Here is a 20926-nt window from a genome sequence, read left to right on the forward strand (position 1 = left end):
GACTGTGGTCCTGAGCTGCTCTCTCTCTCTCTGTTCATTCTCTTATGTAGATGAACATCAGACTGTGGTCCTGAGCTGCTCTCTCTCTCTCTGTGTTGGTTCATTCTATTATGTAGATGCACATCAGACTGTGGTCCTGAGCTGCTCTCTCTCTCTCTCTCTCTCTCTCTCTCTCTCTGTTCATTCTCTTATGTAGATGTACATCAGACTGTGGTCCTGAGCTGCTCTCTCAACAGAGTGTCTCTTATGGAGTCTCTGTTTCTGAAGCATCTTGGACGAGCAGCCAAACATCTTCACTCCTACAACTTTTGTCCAGTGACAGATTTTGCTTTTGGCTTTTACAACTGTCTGTTATGTAGTTGTTTCCTTATAGTTCTCAGATCTCTGTGTCTGAGATAGTGTCAGTCAGTTGATTTCCCATGATTCTTAGTCTCAGTGTTCCTCGATGAGAAGGTGACACTGTCTGAAGCTTGTATTACCTGAGAAAATCCTATGTATTTTATATTTATTGTGTGTTTCAAATTTCATATTTAGCACTTTTTACCAAACAATGTTGTAAAGAGCATTTATTTAAAATCACGTACCGCCCCTTTAATATCAGACTGGACTGAATGATGCAGTGAAATGAGTCCAGAGTGTGTCCAGACGGTCCAGGAACAGGTTTGTCAACTCCTCCTGCTTCTGATCTCACCAGTGAAGAATACACATACACCAAGGACAGATATGAGTGAATAAGTTTGCATGTTCTCTCTGTGTCTCGATGGTTTCCTCTGGTTTCTCCCCATCAGATTGAAACATAAATAACACACAAATCTTCCAGCTAAATGGACCAAGCTCAGAAACTCATGAAAACAAGACAGAAAACAAGCCTCAGAGATGTTTAACTTCATGAAACGGCTTCATTCACCCCATAGTTTCAGTTTATGTTGAATCATAAACATCTTCACTGGTAGAGACAGAGGCAGGTTGTTGTGTCGTCTCAAAGCTGTCTCTTCTTTCTAGAGTTCATCTTTCTCTCTGTAGACAAACTGAACCGCGGCTCATGGGACTCTGCAGTGAAAACTCTTCTGCTTAGTTGAGCTCCTTTTGGGCTTTATTTTTGTTCTTAATGTTTTTTTCTAATGCGAATGTTAAAAATAAGGCTGCACAACAATATGCTTCAATACTCATTTTAATATTTTACTTTTACTCATATATTTAATAACATTTTGAGCTTAAAAAAAAGTCTCTAATTATTCACAAAACTGGCCCTTTTAAACAAAAACAAAATCACTACTTTTACTTTTAAGGTTTGTACTTCTTGTGATATGAATGTATTCCGTTGTGCAGACTTGGTTAAAGCTGTTCCTGGCTCTAGTTTCTGTGTGGGTTATTCCCGGTCATTGCTGGCTGTAGTTTCTGCGTTTCCTGGATCAGATGCAGTGCCTCTGGTGGTTGGACTCTTAAACTGCTTCTCTCTCCTCCTCTCTCTCTGTTCTCACGGTGTATCTGTGGGTGTAGTTCTCAGGTGGAGGCTGAGCTGGAGGAGCTGGAGGCGGGGAAGGCCGTGTACTACACCTGGACCGAGCCCACCGGGTCCAGGGAGCTGTGCTGGAAGTGTGGCCCCTACAGCGGCAAACTGGAGAGTGTCAAGGTACAACTGCAGCAGACAGAGCAGAACGCCTGCACGACCTACGCTCACTTACTGCAATATTTTAGTCAAATTTGACCAAGAACTATTCAAATAAATTGTGCATACATAACCACATATCTGTAAGTGTGTAACCGGTGTGTGTAAAACAGTTTTGTGTATATGTAAAACCATTTCTGTGTGTGTACATATTGTGGACTTTGATCTTTTAACCCTGTGCTGTTATCCCCTTATTAAAAACACACCTGGACTTATTCACGCTGGTTTTATTAATCCATAATTGTCTTTTCTGAGCATCAAAAATGCTTTGTTTGTATTTTGCGTAGATTACGTCACAGGTAAAAAATCTGAACTTCTTCTACGCAGCACTGGACTCATTCAAATTGTGTTCATAACAAACATATTAGCGTAGCGTGCCTTTTGATTTGACTTTCTTCCCATATAATCCCATCTAAGTAAATCCTGTGTGTGTTGCTGTCTGTGTCTCTTCAGGACCATAAGGAGGACATGAACAAAGACGGGAAGCTCTTTGTGGTGTCGTTTTATGAAGGTACACCCCTCTGTCTCATATTTGACCCACGTTTGACCCGCCCGTCTGACCTCGTGCGTTTCCCCCCCAGGCCTGCAGAGGGTGGTGCTGTTCACAGAGGAGAGATCCATCTTCCAGCTGCTGTCGGAGAGCGAGAAGGCTCAGCTGGCCGAACAGGAAATGGTCCTGTCTCTACAGAGCGTGGGCGTGTCCCTGGTCAACAACTCCTCGGGACAGGAGGTGTCCTTCATCGGCATCACCAGGTATGGATACTCACACCGCTCACACCGTCTGCGTTTGTGTCGGTCACTTTCTGATAGAGATGGGACGAGACAGAAGATTGGGCCGTGAGAATGATTGTTTTTTTGACGGTTTCCTTATTTATTATTTTGTTTAATATTTATTATTTTATTATATTATATTTTTGGAACTGCAGCTTCTCAGAGGTGTAACTCAACTCTCAAGTTCATGCTTTTTTTTGTCCAAACCAAGTGAAAAACACATGGGGGGAAAGTAAAACTGTCTCAGGATTGTGCACTTATAAGGAACATTTTCTTGTGAGGTCTTCTGGTGTGAGATCTTGTTCTGTCCCTATTTGCTCCTCAGTGAGTTTTCCAAAACATGAGGCCACAAATGACACACATGTAAATGACACATTACAATAGATCAAAACACCAGGAACCACTGCGACCCGACCCTCGTACACATCATGTATGACCAGACCAGAGTACGGCCCAGGGGCCACACACTGCCCTTTTGGGCTGATTAATCCGGCCCGCCGAACGTGTCCAAACTATGTTAAAATAGGTAAGGGTAAACCTTGTTCAATTTGCCTTTCCCCTGTAATGCCAACATTTCCCCAAAGACTGAGCACTTCAGTTTGCATGTATTACTCTCTTATTCTCTCATCAGCCCTTCTGCAAAAATGAGCTTATCAAAGAAAAGAAAAGTGGACAGTGTGTGTTACACTCACTGTGTTCAATACACTGAGTGGACAACACAATATTTTTTCACTGAAGTCTGATCAAAGGCCGTGTGCCTGTTGCAGTTTTCAAAGACTATATCAGCCGTCACTTTGCTAAACTGAACATGAGTTTTTCTATTGTGTTTGACTGAAATTTAATTAATGAATTATTTATTTAATTAATGCAGTTTGTACACTGAGCCTTGTATATTCACACTTTGTGTGTTACAGGTCAAATGTTTAATGTCATATTGACATATATATGTCCTGGCCCCGCCCCCTGTCACATTTAGACCCACTGTGGCCCGTGGGTCAAATTGCCCTGATACAGATTATATACAGAAGTGAGTGAGTGTGACCACAGCTTCAGCTCCAAATGAAGCTCATCGAGGCCAGAGCAGTTACAGCGGCTTATCTGGAGCTGAGTTCCATATGTGGAATTCTTACCATACGTGTCATAGCAACTAAAGAGCCAATCAGGAGTGAGGCTGTTGAAGGTAACGCCCCTTTCCGCCCACACTGCTGGTTTAACAGGGAGCAGGTGCTTAGCAACACTGTCAATCAAACCTGTTGCTAAGGCTAACAGGAGCGACCTCGGGGAAAGAAGGACCTGATTTGTCTGTTGATAAAAGCATAAGACTCAAAGCTCCCTGTTGTGTCTGTGGCACAGCTCTGACGTGGTTTGGGAGCACAACCCCAAAAAGAAGAAGGATCGTTGGAAAACTCTGAGCATCAAAGACGCAGAGATCCTGGAGAGCAGTTATCAGACGTACCTCTCCACAGAGCCGGTCGACCACCTCCTCACCGACCTGGAGAACAACTTCAAGGTCTGACACGTTTCATTTCATACACTTTTATTTTATACAAGCTAGAGGTTCTTCTGGTCGGACATGTATTTTTGTGTTTTACCTTTTGTGTCATAAATTCTAAAAAGTTGACTCTACTTTTATATGTTTTGAGTTAAAGATAAAGCATTAGTTTTGCTTCATTAGTTCAGATGTATTCAGATATGTGCAATATTAAGTTTCCTTTCCAAATCTGATCGTTAAATTTGAAAAGAAACATGTTATACCCCACCAGCCCAATTAAATTTCAAAGTGAGATTTCCGTATTTCCATATTTCTGACGCTGTCCGTGTCTGGTGTCGTTCCTCAGGTCTCCTTCACTCCCAACGGTGTGGACATGAGGATGCTGCAGCCCACTGACGCCCCCTTGAGGAGACACTTCCTCCCTGGAGTGAAGATTGAGTACAGCGTGTCCCCGAGACAGAGGTCGTACCGCGTCCAGATCCACCACATACAGGTGAGCGGGGTGTGGTCAGGGGCATACAGGTGAGGTGTGGTCAGGGGCATACAGGTGAGGTGTGGTCAGGGGCATACAGGTGAGCGGGGTGTGGTCAGGGGCATACAGGTGAGCCGGGGGTGTGGTCAGGGGCATACAGGTGAGCCGGGGGTGTGGTCAGGGGCATACAGGTGAGGTGTGGTCAGGGGCATACAGGTTAGCAGAGTCAGGGTCGTTTATTACCTGGATCTAAAAGACGACGACAAACCAGAGCAGCCAGTGAGATTTTCCTGTGTTGGCGGTGGCCTGTGGGTTCTTTCTGAGCAGAGGTTGCATGTTCTCCCTGTGTCTGGGTTTCCTCTGGGCACTGCGGTTTCCCATGTCAACCAAAATCATGCACAATAGTCAAATTCCTTCAGCTAAGGTACCGTATTTACCGTAAAACTGGACGACACACGAAAAACATACACACCACTTTTGTCCTGTGAGTAAACAAACCACTGAACACAAAACTTTATATTTTACTTTTCAGTTGTTTCTTAAATAGTGCTCTGTCGAGTCAGACTTAGCATTAGCATAAAAGACTGAATCAGAAAACAGGAAGCAGTTTTCACATCCTTAAACTAGAATTATGATAAACTAAACATTTACAATATTGTTCCAAATTCAAAATTATCATCTTTATGGTTTTATAAAAGAAGTGGAAATAAATAAGGGGAAATGAAATAGGAAATTTATAAAAGAAACAAGTCAAGTCAATTTTCTTACAGGTATTACAAACGCACCAGCTCCATCTATTGGTTAAACAAGTGAAATGTAACATGTATAATTAACCGTTACATAACACATATGTAAATACATGAAGCACAGACAGAACTGAACACGTGTCTGGTTTGTTAACGTAAGATATTAACAGTTAATCAGATAAATAAAGAAGAAAAAACAACAAGTTTACTCTGGATCTCACTCCAAATCAATAAACCCACTGAATTCTTCATCCTCAATGTCGCTTCTGAACAACTCCACCCACTCCAGAGGAAGATGACGAAGATGTGAAATTATATATTTGAATAATTTCACATATAAGTCACTTATACTCAGTCACATCCCTGGACAAACTATGGAAAAAGTGACACCTGTAGTCCAGAAAATACTGTGATCCTGTTGACTAAGACCAGCTCAAGATGTACAGATGGATCTCCAGGTGCTGCACTGTTACTGCCCTTAACACTCCCACAAAATCAGAGGACAAATTCTACAAACAAACAAACAAACATTACAAAAATAAAATGTATTCAAACCCTAAACATAATTGTCTGTGTGTTTTCTTGCCAGATCCAGAACCAGTTGCCAGGAGCCATCTTCCCGTACGTGTTCTACCCAGTCAAACTGCCCAAGTCCATCGTCATGGAGGCAGGTCTGTGCCGACGCTTCTGCTGTTCCACCAAACACTGGATTCATGATATACATGTGAATAAATATGAAACATGTTTTTAAATGTTTGATTTTGTTCAGAACCAAAGCCTTTGACTGACATCAGCATCGTGACCAGAGCAGCCGGACACTCCGACATCTCCAGAATCAAGTATGTCAGAAATACATTACATTATATTACATGCAGTATGGCACTTTTTATTTGGACTGACAAACTAAAAACTGAGCAGGCTTGCATCTCCACAAACCTCCAGAAAGCTACATACTGTGGCTTTAACCTCCTGGGACCTGGCACATTTTGGATTATTTAGGCCACAGTGCAAAGAGAAGAACAGCAATAATACAAAAATGTTCAATTTAGAATATTTTTAAGAGTTTAGAAGAGGAGTGGGCAAACTGTTTGACCCACGGGCCACAGTGGGTCTAAAATGTGACAGGGGGCGGGGCCAGAACATATATGTGTAAATATGACTTTAGACATTTGACCTGTAACATGTAGCAAAGCCTGAATATACAAGGCTGTGTACAAATCGTTTTCCAAATGCAATAATTAAATTGATAATGAATTTATTAAATTTCAGTTAAATAAACACAGCAAAAAACAATGTTTACCCTTTCCTATTTTAATATAATTTGTTCATGTTCATCGGGCCACTTTAATAAGACCAAACGGCCGTGCGTGGCCCCCGGGCCGTAGTTTGCCCATGTCTGGTTTAGAATGTTCAGAATATTTTCTTACATTTATTTTTGTAAACTCACATGTGTCCTGGTCCTGCAGCTCTTCACATGATCCACATTGTTCCAAGAGGCACAATTGTTGTTTCTCATTTTGTTTTTATTCAGAACAAATGTTGCTGTTTCAGGCTCTTAATGAATAGTTTTTGCAAATCATTATTCAAATGTTTTATCAAAATGAGTAAAACGTAGAACGAATGTCCTCATATGTGGACATAATTTTTCTCATAATGTACAAAGATAATTCTGTGTTTTTACTCATCAGGTCCAATCAACTCAAATAACAAAGAGAAATGAATAAAGACATGAAAGAGCTCAGGTTTGAGGAGGTTAAAATTTATATTTATTAAAACCAAAAATCCCCCTTTTACTTAAACTGACATAGAAGTTTGTGCCAGTTTTTTGTTTCATATGGATAAGCCCAGTGATTAGAGATATTAACATAAACCAGGTCAAAGTTCAAACATCTATAAAGTGACAGTTCCCTTCAGACTCTCCCTGAGGACCTCACCTGTCTCCAGCTCAGGTTAAACTCAGTTAAGTTCACAGTCTGTCTCCTGCAGGTATTTCGTGGTGTTGATTCAGGAGATGGACCTTAAAGTGGACCTGGGTTTCCTGTACGCCATCTTGGACCTGTTCACTCCGGAGAACGCCAGCGCTGTCACCACGGAGCAGGAGGTACTGTGCGTTTCCATGTGTGGGTTAGGGCTGAGCCTCGGGTTTAAAGGGGATCAAAATTCAGTCGTGTTTAATCATCTATGATATGATTGAGGGTTTAAATCCCGAGGTCCACAGCCAATCACAGTAAAAACATGGTTTAGGGAGGAAGTTTAGACATTTTTTTGTGTTGTGTGTCTTGTTTATGTTCATGAAATCAATATTGTAAGGTTTTTATATTGTTTTTGTTATGCATAAACTTGTTTTTTTTGTTATATCTATATGTGATTTCTACGTGTCTCCTGCAGGTGGAGCTGTTTGAGAAGGACATCGAGTACATAAAAGCTGAGCTGAACCACGGCTCGGCTGCAGATAACTCTCCCGTCAGTCTGTTCGAGTTCTTCCACATCTCTCCCATCAAGGTCTGTGTGCTCACTCTGGACTCATTTATTTCTCAGTGCCTTTTTCACACTTTACAAAGGATTTTTAAAAATATATAAATACGTTAAGGTGGGTCCATATCATATTGTTCAAATTTGGAATATTGTGTGATATTTCTGCGTGCACTGCAGCTTGTGAACCCTAACATCTACAGACATATTAACCCTGACTGTGGAGCCTAAACACTTAAACTGGCTTTAAAACACTCTGAGTCATGTAAATATCCTTAAACAAATGAGTACAAATATTATAAATGCCACTATTAAAGGTCCCGTATTGCACAAAATTGACTCTTGAGAGCTGTAAGATGTTACAATACTGTTTCCTCCTCAAAAACAGACCTGCAGTTGTGTTTTGTTTCATTCACATGTTTGAGTCACACTTTATTATTCGTCTGTAACATCTCCAAAGCTCAAAATGCGACGTTCCACCTTGTGATGTCATCAAGTGGTAGTTTTCAAGTGAACAGCTCCTTTTACCTTTAGTTCAGTCGAGATAAGAGACAACTCCAGGACTGAAATGATCCAAATGATTCTAGTGAAAGTGTGTGGAGTTTAAAAACACAGTGGAGCACTTCCTGTATCACCACATGATGACATCACAAGGTGGAACAGAGTGTTTTCAGTTTGAGAGAAGAACTCAGCCTAAATCTGCAGGTTTGTGTGTTAAACATGTGAGAATGAAACAAAACACAACTCCAGGTCTGTGTGTGACGAGAAAACGACAGAACAGATCAGAGAAGAGAGAGTCACATGGGCACAATTAAAATGTTATTGCAAATTTTCTTTTTTATCGTGATAAACATTTTTAGGCCATGTCACCTTGGCAATAAATAAAAAAAACTGAACCGGCCAGAGCGGAAATGGAACTGTCAGCCATTGGAATAGTGAGCAAACACTGTACCACTGAGCCACTGCCTGATGTTTAAAATGTGGAGATGTTTTTTCAGATGCACCTGAGCTTCTCTCTGAGCACTGGAGGAGAGGGCGTTTAAACGTTGTGTTTCAGGAGCTTCTCTCTGAGCACTGGAGGAGAGGACGTTTAAACGTTGTGTTTCAGATGAGCTTCTCTCTGAGCACTGGAGGAGAGGGCGTTTAAACGTTGTGTTTCAGATGAGCTTCTCTCTGAGCACTGGAGGAGAGGGCGTTTAAACGTTGTGTTTCAGGAGCTTCTCTCTGAGCACTGGAGGAGAGGGTGTTTAAACGTTGTGTTTCAGATGAGCTTCTCTCTGAGCACTGGAGGAGAGGGCGTTTAAACGTTGTGTTGTTGTTTCAGATGCACCTGAGCTTCTCTTTGAGCACTGGAGGAGAGGACGGTCTGAAGGAGAAGAGGGACAAAGAGCTGATCCCAGTGCAGAGTCTGAACCTGCTGCTGAAGAGTATTGGAGCCACGCTGACCGACGTGCAGGACGTGGTCTTTAAGTACGCACTCACACAGGACAGCTTCAGACTGAGAAATATAGTGTCATGTGATGTGGCTGTTGAGTACTGCTATATCCATATTTAAACATGCCTTTAATTGTTATTTTGAAACAAAAAAGCACATGCCTTGATTTAGTGTAATCATGATATTAAAATTTCAAACGCAACTTCGATACTAAGGAATAGCCTCGATACAGATTCTGATACCACAATGATAAAAACACTCATTTAAACAGTAGAATATGATCCTGCCAACAATGAGTATCTAGTTTTGATACTAGTTTTAGTGTCTGATTTTTGATACTTTTTTAATAAAACCCCTTTTTAATTTTTTCATTTATACGATGCTGCAGATTCAGATGAACCTTGGTGTTATTGTGATTTCTATGGGGGTTCTGAGTGATGTGAATCCAAACAAACATCAAATATATATGTTCTGAATGAAGCTGAATACTGAGTCTGTATTTGTTATAGTGTCATCAGTGTGTATTATTGTACATATCCCACAGTAATATGAGTGTAATGATCTCAAATGGACATGTGTTTATTTCAGACTGGCCTTTTTTGAGCTGAAGTTCATGTTCTGTACGACACAGCAGCTGCAGTGGGAGGTCATCAGACACTACTCTAAACAGGTCACATTCAACACTACATTAACATCATTTTGTCTGAGAGTGCGTTGGTTATTTCCTTATTTTCTGTTGTTTTCTCTTCTGTTTCCCAGGCGATAAAGCAGATGTACGTCCTGGTGCTGGGCCTGGACGTCCTGGGGAACCCGTTTGGTTTGATCCGGGGTCTGTCCGAGGGCGTGGAGGCGTTCTTCTATGAGCCGTGGCAGGTACAGACTTTACGTCAGTGTCTTTGTTCTGTTCATGTGAGTCCAGTGTTTTTAATGCTGTTTGGGGTTCCTCAGGGAGCGATCCAGGGGCCGGAGGAGTTTGTGGAGGGCATGGCTCTGGGGGTCAAGGCCCTGGTGGGAGGAGCTGTCGGTGAGTGGGTCCTTGTTATACTGCATGAAACTATCAGAGCGCAGAAAGCAGGGAGTAAGTCATTTAAAACATGCAGGATTCAAAAGGAAACTAAAATATTAAAAGTCAGACATTTATCCTTATGCCATGTAAGACACTTAATGTTATTATTTTTATTCTCAAGCTGATTAAAGAGCTCCTTGTTTTGGGTTTTATGGTTAAAATGTCCTAGCCATGAGTATTGAAAGATTTCCACCGTTGCCATAGCAGTTAACAACTGAAAAACAAATATTCTATCTTTTCTATCTATTCTATCTATCTGTGTTTGACGTGTGATTCCTGCACGGTCCTCCAGGGGGCCTCGCCGGAGCTGCCTCCAGGATCACAGGGGCCATGGCCAAAGGTGTCGCAGCCATCACCATGGACGAAGAGTACCAACAAAAGAGACGAGAGGCCATGAACAAACAGCCCAGCGGTCTGAGAGAGGGGCTGGCACGAGGCGGCAAGGGGCTTGTGTCTGTGAGTACAACAGGACCGCACAGGACTGTACCGCACAGGACTGTACCACACAGGACTGTACCACACAGGACTGTACCGCACAGGACTGTACCACACAGAACAAGTGTACCACACAGGACTGTACCATACAGGGTCTGAGAGAGGGGCTGGCACGAGGCGGCAAGGGGCTTGTGTCTGTGAGTACAACAGGACCGCACAGGACTGTACCGCACAGGACTGTACCGCACAGGACTGTACCGCACAGAACAAATGTACCACACAGGGTCTGAGAGAGGGGCTGGCACGAGGCGGCAAGGGGCTTGTGTCTGTGAGTACAACAGGACCGCACAGGACTCTACCACACAGGACAAATGTACCACACAGGACTGTACCGCACAGGACTGTACCACACAGGACTGTACCACACAGGACTGTACCGCACAGGACTGTACCACACAGAACAAGTGTACCACACAGGACTGTACCATACAGGGTCTGAGAGAGGGGCTGGCACGAGGCGGCAAGGGGCTTGTGTCTGTGAGTACAACAGGACCGCACAGGATGTACCGCACAGGATGTACCGCACAGGACTGTACCACACAGAACAAGTGTACCACACAGGACTGTACCACACAGAACAAATGTACCACACAGGGCCTGAGAGAGGGGCTGGCACGAGGCGACAAGGGGCTTGTGTCTGTGAGTACAACAGGACCGCACAGAATGTACCGCACAGGACTGTACCACACAGGACTGTACCGCACAGGACTGTACCACACAGGACTGTACCGCACAGGACTGTACCGCACAGGACTGTACCGCACAGGACTGTACCGCACAGGACAAATGTACCACACAGGACTGTACCGCACAGGACTGTACCATACAGGGTCTGAGAGAGGGGCTGGCACGAGGCGGCAAGGGGCTTGTGTCTGTGAGTACAACAGGACCGCACAGGATGTACCGCACAGGACTGTACCACACAGAACAAGTGTACCACACAGGACTGTACCACACAGAACAAATGTACCACACAGGGCCTGAGAGAGGGGCTGGCATGCCTCGTGCAAGGGGCTTGTGTCTGTGAGTACAACAGGACCGCACAGAATGTACCGCACAGAACTGTACCACACAGGACTGTACCACACAGGACTACCACACAGAACAAATGTACCACACAGGGTCTGAGAGAGGGGCTGGCACGAGGCGACAAGGGGCTTGTGTCTGTGAGTACAACAGGACCGCACAGAATGTACCGCACAGGACTGTACCACACAGGACTGTACCGCACAGGACTGTACCACACAGGACTGTACCGCACAGGACTGTACCGCACAGGACTGTACCGCACAGGACTGTACCGCACAGGACAAATGTACCACACAGGACTGTACCGCACAGGACTGTACCATACAGGGTCTGAGAGAGGGGCTGGCACGAGGCGGCAAGGGGCTTGTGTCTGTGAGTACAACAGGACCGCACAGGATGTACCGCACAGGACTGTACCACACAGAACAAGTGTACCACACAGGACTGTACCACACAGAACAAATGTACCACACAGGGCCTGAGAGAGGGGCTGGCATGCCTCGTGCAAGGGGCTTGTGTCTGTGAGTACAACAGGACCGCACAGAATGTACCGCACAGAACTGTACCACACAGGACTGTACCACACAGGACTACCACACAGAACAAATGTACCACACAGGGTCTGAGAGAGGGGCTGGCACGAGGCGGCAAGGGGCTTGTGTCTGTGAGTACAACAGGACCACACAGGACTGTCCCACACAGGACTGTCCCACACAGGACTGTACCACACAGAACAACTGTACCGCACAGGGCAAGTGTCTGTGAGTAAACTGTACCGCACAGGGCGAGTGTCTGTGAGTAAACTGTACCGCACAGGGCGAGTGTCTGTGAGTAAACTGTACCGCACAGGGCGAGTGTCTGTGAGTAAACTGTACCGCACAGGGCGAGTGTCTGTGAGTAAACTGTACCGCACAGGGCGAGTGTCTGTGAGTAAACTGTACCGCACAGGGCGAGTGTCTGTGAGTAAACTGTACCGCACAGGGCGAGTGTCTGTGAGTAAACTGTACCGCACAGGGCGAGTGTCTGTGAGTAAACTGTACCGCACAGGGCGAGTGTCTGTGAGTAAACTGTACCGCACAGGGCGAGTGTCTGTGAGTAAACTGTACCGCACAGGGCGAGTGTCTGTGAGTAAACTGTACCGCACAGGGCGAGTGTCTGTGAGTAAACTGTACCGCACAGGGCGAGTGTCTGTGAGTAAACTGTACCACACAGGGCCGGTTGCTTGAGTTGGCATCTCATCGTAGCCATCACTAACTTCACTAATTTGTTTTTTTTTCTGAAGACAATAAATGTAATGACCTGTTTGACATGTTTGGGCTGTGAGCGTCCTCAGACGTGTCTCCGGTCACGTGTCACATATCAGCTCCTGTTACTGCCTGAGGCGTGGTCAGCCTGAGGGACCTGAGGGACCTGAGGGACCTGGTCCCTTTGGTCTCTGGAATAGCCTGTCCCTGAATCTGTTGTCTTTGAAAAGAACTGAAGTTAGTGCTGAGGAGATTGTACCTTGTCTATGAATATTTATTAGGGTGAAATTAATAGATTTTTAATTGAAAACATTTGGCTCAAATAAACATTTCTGAGGACTTTTTCACTCTAGTCTGCTGTGTTTTCCAGGGCTTTGTGAGCGGGATCACAGGAATTGTCACTAAACCCATCAAAGGTAAGTCACCTCACAGGTTTACTGCCCCAGACTCACTGCTGAATGGACTTTAGAATCATCAGTGTTTATATTTGTTTATTTTGTGTTTATTGTTTACTTATGTGCTCCTCCTCTCCAGGTGCTCAGAAAGAGGGCGCCGCGGGCTTCTTTAAGGGCGTTGGTAAAGGGCTGGTGGGAGCTGTGGCCCGTCCCACCGGAGGCATCATCGACATGGCCAGCAGCACCTTCCAAGGCATCAAGAGGTCAGACGTCACTAAAGAAACGCCAAACTGTGACCAGACTGTGGCCAGACTGTGGCCAGACTGTGACCAGACTGTGACCAGACTGTGGCCAGACTGTGGCCAGACTGTGGCCAGACTGTGACCAGACTGTGACCAGACTGTGGCCAGACTGTGACCAGACTGTGGCCAGACTGTGGCCAGACTGTGACCAGACTGTGACCAGACTGTGGCCAGACTGTGGCCAGACTGTGGCCAGACTGTGGCCAGACTGTGGCCAGACTGTGACCAGACTGTGACCAGACTGTGGCCAGACTGTGGCCAGACTGTGGCCAGACTGTGGCCAGACTGTGGCCAGACTGTGACCAGACTGTGGCCAGACTGTGGCCAGACTGTGGCCAGACTGTGGCCAGACTGTGACCAGACTGTGGCCAGACTGTGGCCAGACTGTGGCCAGACTGTGGCTAAACTGACGTCCCTCTGTAAACAGTGTCCTCTGGTGACAGTTTCCTCACATTTGTGTAGGATTTAATGATCTTAGTGTTTCGGCAAAAACATCAGAGACATTACATTAGAGTGGACATGTCTGCCCAGACTGTCCCTCTGACTGGATGTAGCCAGCTGCTCTGGTGCAAAGAAACAATTACATTTTTTATGGCCAGATCGCCCAGCCCTACGTCAGCTAATCCACACTTAACTGAGCCAGACTTACCTGAGCCAGACTTACCTGAGCCAGACTTACCTGACCCAGACTTACCTGACCCAGACTTACCTAACCCAGACTTACCTGAGCCAGACTTACCTGAGCCAGACTTACCTGAGCCAGACTTACCTGAGCCAGACTTATCTGTCCCAGACTTATCTGTCCCAGACTTATCTGTCCCAGACTTACCTGTCCCAGACTTACCTGTCCCTGACTTACCTGAGCCAGACTTACCTGAGCCAGACTTACCTGAGCCAGACTTACCTGTCCCTGACTTACCTGTCCCTGACTTACCTGAGCCAGACTTACCTGAGCCAGACTTACCTGAGCCAGACTTATCTGTCCCAGACTTATCTGTCCCAGACTTACCTGTCCCAGACTTACCTGAGCCAGACTTACCTGAGCCAGACTTACCTGTCCCAGACTTACCTGTCCCAGACTTACCTGACCCAGACTTACCTGTCCCAGACTTACCTGTCCCAGACTTACCTGAGCCAGACTTACCTGAGCCAGACTTACCTGTCCCAGACTTACCTGTCCCAGACTTACCTGACCCAGACTTACCTGACCCAGACTTACCTGACCCAGACTTACCTGTCCCAGACTTACCTGAGCCAGACTTACCTGAGCCAGACTTACCTGAGCCAGACTTACCTGTCCCAGACTTACCTGACCCAGACTTACCTGACCCAGACTTAACTAAGACAGACTTAACTAAGACAGACTTACCTGAGTCAGACTTACCTGACCCAGACTTACCTGTCCCAGACTTAACTAAGACAGACTTAAGTAACTCAGACTTACCTGAGCCAGACTTACCTGAGCCAGACTTACCTGACCCAGACTTAACTAAGACAGACTTAAGTAACTCAGACTTACCTGACCCAGACTTACCTGTCCCAGACTTACCTGACCCAGACTTACCTGACCCAGACTTACCTGACTCAGACTTACCTGAGCCAGACTTACCTGACCCAGACTTACCTGATCCAGACTTACCTGACCCAGACTTACCTGACCCAGACTTACCTGTCCCAGACTTACCTGTCCCAGACTTACCTGATCCAGACTTACCTGTCCCAGACTTACCTGACCCAGACTTACCTGACCCAGACTTACCTGGTTGAACCTGTTTCCACACTGACCCACAGCAGTCGTCCCTCCGGAGCGTACCATCTGCATGAACCATTTCTAACTTCAGATTGTTCTTATTTTGTCCAGAGCTGCAGAGACGTCCCAGGACGTTGAGTCTCTGCGTCCCCCACGCTTCATCCACGAGGACGGGGTCATACGCCCGTATAAGGAGAGGGAGGGGCTGGGCAGTCAGATGCTCCAGGTAAACACAGTAAACACACTCGGCTCATTCTTATATTTGACACTTTATCAGGAGCATAGATGTTTTGTTTTTTTCTCATTTCAAAACTATTCTGAAGAGTTAGACGAGCGAAATTTTTATTTTTTGTGTGTGTGTGTGTGTGTAGACTCACATGTTCTGGGTCTGGTCGTCTCCCAGAAACAGCTGTTTTTACTTTGACGTGTTTCATAAGTGTTTTATTAATTTTTGACAAATACCATGACAATTAAAAACATAATTTCTCCTTAAGTATTTTAACCAACTCACTGAGCCATTGTGAAGTTCTACGGCCGGTACTATTTATCAACACCACAACTACTGCAACTACTAGTACTCTGTTTAGTACTGCACCTTTCACTACTACTACTATACTACTACTACTACTAAAACTACTACTGTTGAGTACTGCACCTCTCACTACTACTACTAAAACTACTACTGTTGAGTACTGCACCTCTCACTACTACTAGAAGCGTCTTGGTTGAGCGGTGAAACGTCTTCACTTCTACAACTTTTTGTCCAGTGACAGATTTAACTCTGTGTCCCTCAGTCCAGGTCTGATCCACAGTAAAAGCCAGACTATGAATAAAGGAAGTTCTACTACTACTACTACTACTACTATTACTACAACAACATCATCAACAACAACTAGTGCTACTACTACTACAACTACAGTTACAACAGTTACTGCTACAAGGACTACTACTACTACTACTACTGCTCCATGTACTGTACTTCTAATCCTGCTGCAGTGAAGTCTGCTCTGATGTGACCTCTGTTTTTACCTGGTTTTCTCTCTGTTTTTACCTGATTTTCTCTGGTTTTCTCTCTGTTTTTACCTGATTTTCTCTCTGTTTATACCTGGTTTTCTCTCTGTTTTTACCTGGTTTTCTCTCTGTTTTTACCTGATTTTCTCTCTGTTTTTACCTGGTTTTCTCTCTGTTTATACCTGGTTTTCTCTCTGTTTATACCTGGTTTTCTCTCTGTTTATACCTGGTTCTCTCTCTGTTTTTACCTGGTTTTCTCTGGTTTTCTCTCTGTTTTTACCTGATTTTCTCTGGTTTTCTCTCTGTTTTTACCTGATTTTCTCTCTGTTTTTACCTGATTTTCTCTCTGTTTTTACCTGGTTTTCTCTCTGTTTATACCTGATTTTCTCTCTGTTTTTACCTGGTTTTCTCTCTGTTTTTACCTGGTTTTCTCTGGTTTTCTCTCTGTTTTTACCTGATTTTCTCTCTGTTTTTCTCTGGAGCAGTTTGTCTGGGCCCAGTGGCTGCAGTGTTGTGTTTTTCTCTCTGTTTTTCTCTCTGTTTTTCTCTGTTTTTCTCTCTGTTTTTACCTGGTTTTCTCTCTGTTTTTCTCTGGAGCAGTTTGTCTGGGCCCAGTGGCTGCAGTGTTGTGTTTTTCTCTCTGTTTTTCTCTCTGTTTTTCTCTGTTTTTCTCTCTGTTTTTACCTGGTTTTCTCTCTGTTTTTCTCTGGAGCAGTTTGTCTGGGCCCAGTGGCTGCAGTGTTGTGTTTTTCTCTCTGTTTTTCTCTCTGTTTTTCTCTGTTTTTCTCTCTGTTTTTCTCTGTTTTTCTCTCTGTTTTTACCTGGTTTTCTCTCTGTTTTTCTCTGGAGCAGTTTGTCTGGGCCCAGTGGCTGCAGTGTTGTGTTTGTCAGATCCAGGTTGGAGCTCTTTGCTGGTTCTAGTGATGTTGTGGAGTTAGCTGAGTGTAGTAGATGTAGTTGCAGTTATAGTTGTAGTTGTAGTTGTAGTTGTAGTAGTTGTAGTTGTAGTTGTGTGTAGATTGTGCAGTTTGTTGATCTGAAGTATTACATTAGATTACATAGAGAGTGAGTGTACAGTCCGGTGCTGCTCAGAGGACGGTTGTAGCTTTGATCCATGTTTTTCCTCCTCAAACAAACCTGGAGTTGTGTTTGTTTCATTCTCACATGTTTGAGTCACACTTTATTATTCGTCTGTTACATCTGTAAAGCTCAAAATGCTCCATTCCACCTTGTGATGTCATCAAGTGGTAGTTTCCTTTCACCTTTAGTTCAGTGGACATTGACAAATCCAGGTCTAAAATTAATTATTGCAGAAAACAAACTGTAAATCGTCTTTTTTTTAAATAATTTTGGTTTGACCTAAAAACAAACTTTACTTTATTTAACTAATTATACGACTGGAGTGTCTGGTGTGGCTCAGTTGGTAGAGCTTTAAGTGCATTAACATAGAATAACTACACCTCCTAATAACTAATAACACGCTAATTTAAAGCTGCACTGTGTGACTTTTCTGATCAGACTTTTCTCCGTCAGAAATGTCCCACGGTGTGCCTTTAGCTCTCTGTCCTCCGAGTGGCGCTGTAGCCGAGTCGTGTTTGTGGAGGGGAGGCGTGACCCGGCTGTTTGTGTTTGGGTCCACAGAGGAGACTGGCCTACAGGGGGCGCTGTAGAGAAGCAGAGGAGGAGGAGGTGGAGGAGGAGGAGGAGGAGGAGGAGGAGGAGGAGGAGGAGGAGGAGGAGGAGGAGGAGGGCTAGTCCAAGCGTCCACTCACTTTCACTTTCCTGTATTTGTTTTCATTCTGTTCTTTGTCATTCAGTTTGCATAAATAAATGACACTTTTCCTGAATGTTTCTCCATTTCATATTTTTCCCACATTCACCTGTTTATTTCACTTTTTTATTTAACCTTCTTTGGTTTTGGAGGAGGAGGAGGAGGAGTAGAAAGAGGAGGAGCAGGAGGAGGAGCAGGTGGAGGAGTGTGGTATCAGTCTCTAGGAGGTCATAGGTCACCAGAGGCCACAGTTAAACCAGATTATAAATATTGTTAATGTTACTTTAAATTCTTCTGTGTTGTGTAACTTCTGGTGGTGGGTCTGAAGCTGCTCTCAGGAGATGTTCCAGAGTATGGCATTAAACTCATTTCACACATGTACGTCACTGTGAGGGAGGTCGCCACTCCACAGACCCGACCTGTCACATGTCCTGGTGATGTCAGCCGCTCGTCTCTATGGAGCTCGTTCAGTTAAAGTTAAATTCAATACCGTGACACATTCTAGACGAAACGGTAATATCTCCATGGAAACGAGCAGGTGGTGAACCGTCTGCCAGAAAAAAGTTCCACAGTGCAGTTTTAACTGTCCAGTGATTAAAAAAAGACAAAACAAAGCGTAACTCCAGTGTTTTGTCATTTCAGCCACGTTGTCAAACACGGTGCCGTAGTGGTGTCCTATAATCAGAGGGTTGCCAGTTTGAAACATGTTACAGCAAGTTTATACTGTTGTGTCACTGAGCAAGACACTTTTATCCCTCCACGTGTGTCTGTGTTAGCATAACGTGTCTGTTAGCATAATGTGACTGTTAGCATAACATGTCTGTTAGCATAACGTGATTGTGTTAGCGTCATGTGACTGTTAACATAACGTGTTAGCGTCATGTGACTTTTAGCATAGCGTGTTAGCGTCATGTGACTGTTAGCATAACGTGTTAGCCTCATGTGACTGTTAGCATAACGTGTTAGCGTCATGTGACTGTTAGCATAACGTGTTAGCCTCATGTGACTGTTAGCATAACATGTTAGCGTCATGTGACTGTTAGCATAACATGTTAGCGTCATGTGACTGTTAGCATAACGTGTTAGCGTCATGTGACTGTTAGCATAACGTGTTAGCGTCATGTGACTGTTAGCATAACGTGTTAGCGTCATGTGACTGTTAGCATAACGTGTTAGCGTCATGTGACTGTTAGCATAACGTGTTAGCGTCATGTGACTGTTAGCGTAGCGTGTTAGCGTCCTGTGAAGACAGTTTGAGTTTGAGAAAAGCGCCGTGTTGACTTTATTTATAAATCTAAACTCTTTCTCTTTCAGAAAATAGAAAATGGGCGTTTTGCTAAGTACAGGTATTTCGCCCACGCCAAGGTCAACGACTCGGACTTCCTCATGATCACAAAGAGGTGAGTCCTGTTTGTGTTTTATTTAAACTCCTCAGACAAGACGGGAGAAAAAACACAGTTTGATCAAAACAACACGTTAAAAATCAAATTTGACCAAAATAACAAATAATTGTGTAAAGTGAAGAGCTCAGTTCATTCAAGAAGACAAAGAACAGGAAATAAAAAAGACTTTATTAAATCACCACAAGAGAGAGGAGGAGACGAGGAGGAGAGAGGAGAGGAGAGGGGAGGAGGAGAGGGGAGGAGAGGAGAGGAGGAAAGAGGGAGAGGAGGAGAGGGGAGGAGAGGAGAGGAGGAGAGAGGGAGAGGAGGAGAGGGGAGGAGGAGAGGAGACGGGAGAGAGGAGGAGAGAGGAGGAGAGGGGAGGAGGAGAGAGGAGGAGAGGGGAGGAGAGAGGAGGAGAGGGGAGGAGAGAGGAGGAGAGGGGAGGAGGAGAGAGGAGGAGAGGGGAGGAGGAGGAGAGAGGGGAGGAGGAGGAGAGGAGGAGATGAGAGGGGAAGAGGAGAGGGGAAAAGGAGAGGGGAGGAGAGAGGGGAGGAGGAGAGGAGGACACAGGAGGGGAAAAGTAGAGAGGAGGAGAGGATAGAGGGAGCGTAGAGGAGGAGAGGATAGAGGGAGCATAGAGGAGGAGAGGATAGAGGGAGCGTAGAGGAGGAGAGGATAGAGGGATGTTCTGATCTGAAATGCTCTGACTGTTTTGTGTTTTTCTGTATAAAAAAACAAACAAAATGGCGTCCAGTCTCACCAGGGCGGGGCTTCTTCTTCGTGGTTAAACTCTGTGTTTGTTCAGGGGCATCTTCTTCGTGACAAAGGGCACGTTCGGGCAGCTGACGTGTGAGTGGCAGTATCTGTTTGAGGAGTTCACCAAAGAACCGATGATCGTAGAAGATCGAAGACTCCGCATCGAAGCCAAGGTCCAACGATTAAAACAAGAACATCTGAACAAAACACTCAGGAACATTTAAGAACGATTAAAACATCTGAACGAAACACTCAGGAACATTTAAGAACGATTAAAACATCTGATCAAAACACTCAGGAACATTTAAGAACGATTAAAACATCTGAACGAAACACTCAGGAACATTTAAGAACGATTAAAACATCTGATCAAAACACTCTGGAACATTTAAGAACGATTAAAACATCTGAACAAAACACTCAGGAACATTTAAGAACGATTAAAACATCTGAACAAAACACTCAGGAACATTTCAGAACGTGTTTGCAGAGGCCTACACTCCAGGGAGGGCATCTGATTTAAAGTCTTTCTCCTTTGTCTCTTTTTCTTCAGGAAAGAGTCAAGTCTGTGTTTCACGCCAAGGAGTTTGGGAAGATCATCAACTTCAGGACCCCGGAGATCGCCAAGGTCAGTCTGTCTGTTTAAAGAGACGGAAAAGTGGTGC

General features: G+C 44.7%; 1 protein-coding gene across 4 annotated transcripts in view; it reads left to right on the forward strand.

The window, feature by feature from the left end:
• vps13a (vacuolar protein sorting 13 homolog A) overlaps positions 1-20926 on the forward strand; it is an 89858-nt gene that overhangs the window by 65273 nt on the left and 3659 nt on the right. For all 4 annotated transcript variants that reach the window (XM_055223978.1, XM_055223979.1, XM_055223980.1 and 1 more), the window contains 20 exons: positions 1501-1633; positions 2123-2180; positions 2251-2422; positions 3794-3950; positions 4279-4425; positions 5740-5821; positions 5920-5989; positions 7137-7251; positions 7539-7652; positions 8947-9092; positions 9646-9727; positions 9817-9930; positions 10006-10081; positions 10416-10579; positions 13262-13307; positions 13426-13549; positions 15450-15564; positions 19435-19520; positions 20311-20434; positions 20815-20889. In XM_055223978.1, the coding sequence (XP_055079953.1) occupies positions 1501-1633; positions 2123-2180; positions 2251-2422; positions 3794-3950; positions 4279-4425; positions 5740-5821; positions 5920-5989; positions 7137-7251; positions 7539-7652; positions 8947-9092; positions 9646-9727; positions 9817-9930; positions 10006-10081; positions 10416-10579; positions 13262-13307; positions 13426-13549; positions 15450-15564; positions 19435-19520; positions 20311-20434; positions 20815-20889 (2200 nt within the window). The remainder of the gene's footprint in view (positions 1-1500; positions 1634-2122; positions 2181-2250; positions 2423-3793; positions 3951-4278; positions 4426-5739; positions 5822-5919; positions 5990-7136; positions 7252-7538; positions 7653-8946; positions 9093-9645; positions 9728-9816; positions 9931-10005; positions 10082-10415; positions 10580-13261; positions 13308-13425; positions 13550-15449; positions 15565-19434; positions 19521-20310; positions 20435-20814; positions 20890-20926) is intronic.

This window comes from Periophthalmus magnuspinnatus, chromosome 9 (genome assembly GCF_009829125.3).
Source record: "Periophthalmus magnuspinnatus isolate fPerMag1 chromosome 9, fPerMag1.2.pri, whole genome shotgun sequence".
In the NCBI taxonomy this organism is placed as follows: domain Eukaryota; kingdom Metazoa; phylum Chordata; class Actinopteri; order Gobiiformes; family Gobiidae; genus Periophthalmus; species Periophthalmus magnuspinnatus.